Source organism: Cebus imitator, unplaced genomic scaffold (assembly GCF_001604975.1).
Source record: "Cebus imitator isolate Cc_AM_T3 unplaced genomic scaffold, Cebus_imitator-1.0 Scaffold243, whole genome shotgun sequence".
In the NCBI taxonomy this organism is placed as follows: domain Eukaryota; kingdom Metazoa; phylum Chordata; class Mammalia; order Primates; family Cebidae; genus Cebus; species Cebus imitator.
Genome location: NW_016107558.1, coordinates 2,519,568 through 2,523,569, shown reverse-complemented (window position 1 = coordinate 2,523,569; position 4,002 = coordinate 2,519,568). Strand labels below are relative to the sequence as shown.

General features: G+C 42.3%; 1 protein-coding gene across 1 annotated transcript; it reads right to left on the bottom strand.

The window, feature by feature from the left end:
• Positions 1-606: 606 nt before the first annotated feature.
• ADAM29 (ADAM metallopeptidase domain 29) lies at positions 607-3,396 on the bottom strand. The gene has a single exon (XM_017498541.2). It carries the CDS (start codon positions 3,394-3,396, stop codon positions 607-609), a length of 2,790 nt encoding a protein of 929 aa, XP_017354030.1.
• Between the last annotated feature and the right edge of the window lie 606 nt (positions 3,397-4,002).

Sequence of the window (4,002 nt, the reverse complement as noted above, 5' to 3'; positions counted from 1 at the left end):
ATACTAATTGCAAAAACAACAACAAAAAGATTCAATTCACGAAGCTAAGTAGCAAATGGAAAAGACAGGTGTTAGTTGAACCTAGAAGATAGTAAGACTGACCCTGTGGATCTCAAACTCAGAACTCCAACAACAGGTATTGCTCAGCTGCTGTTGGAAGTTTGGGACGTTGGTAAAGAGCTTGAAGAGTGGAAATCTAGAACCCTGAGTGTAACACACCAGATAGCAGAGAATAATTTTTTCTGAAGTGAGATTTAAAAAGTAGGGGGAGATCAAAACCAAGTATTGCTACCAGTGTAAAATCTATTATTCAGGAAACACTGATATAAACAGGAAGAAAACAGATCTCCCAGACTCCTAATTTCCAATTCATTATTCCTGTTGCAAAACCCTATAGGAAGAGGGCTGGTCTAGCAGAAATATGGTTCCTATAAAGCTGAGTGAGAATGAAGAAAGGATTTGGAAGCTGAGAAACAACAAGTTAAAAACAGTTGCGCCACATATATGCTATGGCTTTTTTAGGAAATATAAAGTGGCAAGTTTTTGAGAAAAATAAACTTTCAAATTATTTAAAACAATGAAGCATAAGTAGAAACATATTAGCAATTATTTTTTTAATGTACCTTGTCTGGATACAGTTTTTTGAATTGGGACTGACTGCTTTGGTTTCCCAGCTTGACTCTGGGAAGGCGTCAGGTGAGCTTGACTCTGGGAAGGCGTCACCCGAGGTTGACTCTGGGAAGGCGTCACAAGAGGTCGACTCTGGGAGGGCATTACCCGAGGTTGACTCTGGGAAGGCGTCACAGGAGGTCGACTCTGGGAAGGTGTCACCCGAAGTTGACTCTGGGAAGGCGTCACAGGAGGTCGACTCTGGGAAGGTGTCACCCGAGGTTGACTCTGGGAAGGCGTCACAGGAGGTCGACTCTGGGAAGGTGTCATCCGAAGTTGACTCTGGGAAGGCGTCACAGGAGGTCGACTCTGGGAGGGCATTACCCGAGGTTGACTCTGGGAAGGCGTCACAGGAGGTTGACTCTGGGAAGGCGTCACCCGAGGTTGACTCTGGGAAGGCGTCACCAGAGGCTGACTCTGGGAAGGCGTCACCCGAGGCTGACTCTGGGAAGGCGTCACCCGAGGCTGACTCTGGGAAGGTGTCACCAGAGGTTGACTCTGGGAAGGCGTCACCAGAGGTTGACTTTGGGAAGGTGTCACAGGGGGTTGACTCTGGGAAGGTTGACGCTGAATTTTTTCCTCTTCTTTTGCAGATAGAGGCTGAACATCTTGTTGTTTTTTTGTAGGCTTTTTCTTTTTACAAAGTCCATAAAGAAAACAGAACAATATAAACAAAACAATAGGCAACAATATACACAGAAAACAAAACTCTTTCTTCCTTCTCTTAGGGGGTGGGCCACTGTCAACACTACCTCCATAGCCTTCTATCAGGCAGTTGGGAGGGTCCCACAAGTAATTGCAATGGCAGTGATGTTTATTGTTGCAGATACCCCTCTTGTTACAAAATGCAGGTGAGCAATTGCTGTTCAAGATGTTTACGTGGACACAGTGCCTATGGATGCATATATGATCTGTCCCACACTCTGTGCCATCTTTCACTTCACCAATATCAGGTCCCTTCATCCCAAAATGGTAATCAGTACTCCAGCACATTATTTCCTTGAAGCGAGCCCCAAGCACACTAGAATGATCATGCAAATTGGGAATTTCGGCCACGTTCTCACACTGAATTCTTCCACACTGAACATCAGAGATATTACATTTTATGTATGTAGCATCTTTGATACCACAGTTACCAACACGCTCACCTAAGGTGTTCAATTGTGTGTAGCAAATCTGTCTTGCAGTCTTTGCCCCTGCACCAAAAATCCTCTGACACTGTTCATTGCGGTCATGACATCTCTTTTCATAGCAGTAGGCCTTCTCCCCACAGGGAATTCCATCTTCCACGTATACATCATCTGGGCACTTATGGGAAGTTCCATTGCACCATTCTGGAAGATCACATTCACTGATCTCCTTTCTACACACTTCCCCTGATGGTAGGAACTTGCAGTTTTTGCAACAAAGTCCAAAAGCACAGGTAGAGCCATCAGTCAGAGTGCAGTTTGGCAGACAGCAGGGATCTTTGGCGCAACGCTTTAAAGGTCCACAGTCACATTCCTCTTCTTCTTCAACAACACCATTCCCACAGCGCTTCACACTAAAGATGTCCTTTGTGTATAGATGTTCAATCAAACACCTTGACCGCCCTGTAGTAGACCAAAAAGAACCATAACTGCAATTGCTAAATTTAGTTACTAGTGGGTTAAATTCATGCATTATGCATACATGATGTGAACACCTACATGGATAAATATCATGGCTCATGCCCAAATTATGACCTAGATGATGAGTCACTGCAATTGCAAAAGGGCCCAAAGTTTTGTTCAGGAAAGTAACAATTGCACAACTACGCTGTGGTATGCACATTCCTCCCTGCACTGCTAAGCCACTTAACCCTCTTAATCCTAGATTTGTAAAAAGATGTGTGGCATCAGGTTGTAGCCGGGGATTAATGTTTTCCAACTTCCACTTGCAAAATAGGTACGCAGATTTCCTTACGTCATCTACTACAATGGGATTTTTGTTAGTCCAGATCTCCAAACCAAATAATAACACCTTCACACCAAGTACATCGAAGACGGAATCCACTACATTAACAATGACATATAGATCCTCCAGCAACTTTGACTCATTCCTTTCATAATGAATGTATAGATAATTATCAATCACAACAACAATTTCAATAATCTTAAAATGGATCCACCAGCCCTCATAAGAACTTTGCTTCAGAGTGGAATTATCAATTTCTTCAAATTCAATTTGACATGTTATTTCATTTTGCATCAATCCGGATCTCATGGTTGGAAATTGTTTTTCCTCATTGTCCATCTTATACACCAGATGTTCAAATGTGGTAGAAAATGCTAGGGGCTTGATTTCATAAGCAATGTCATTTATCTGTAGTATTCCTTGAAATCCCCCAAAACAGGTACTGAGGGAAACCAGGGATTCTGAGTCCCCTTCCACATAACCATGATAGTAGCAGTTATTCTGTACAAAAGGCTGGTCTTCAAGGATAGCACCTTGGTCTGTATAGGTGAACACAGGGAGGTGTTTGGAAATCAAAAGTTTCTTCACCTTTATGTGGATAATGTGTTTCTGGCCCCCAAAGTGCAGGACATAGGAGAGCCAGCCTGGAGGTTTCATGCCTCCAGCAGTGCCAGTTATCCTCACGGGAATCACCACATCTGGGGTGCTGTGATATTGGGGGTGCTCATCCTGGATGTGTCCAGAACAGGACAGAAACACCCCAAGCCAGTACAGCAGGAGTAATGTCTTCATTTTCCACAAGGCTTCAAATCACAGTGATTTTGAAGTCACTTTTATGGAAACACTGATCCAGAGGAGAAGTCAGGGCTGGAGTCACAGGGGGTGTGGCCCCTTCTTCTGAGTTGGTCAGTGTGTGGCACTAATCATTAAAAATCCATCTTCTGGCAGAGTTGAACCATCAGAGCTGCAGCACTGTAAGTAAAACAAAAAGCAGCACATGGATGAGTGTGACTGTAAGAGAATACAGTGGGGAAGGGGAGAAATAGAAAAGGATCAGATAAAGTGATTAATGCTTTGATCAAGGAATGACTCAAGAAATTGCCTAGAATTTGCTTTTAAATATTGATAGGGAAAAGGGAATAGGGAGTTTACAGAAAATAAAACTTGGCCATACATGGATGGTTATTGAATATAATGATGGAAACTTGACTCACTATACAGTACTTTATAGATAATTATTTGCAAATATTTTCACAATAAATAACTAAAACATAAAGCTCTTAAGGGTGAGCTGAACTTATATCTTAAATTTCTGAGACAGTTTCAATTTACACATGTTAAATTATTATAAGCATTAATAGCTTTTTCTATTTGACTACAAATGATACATTAGTTGAT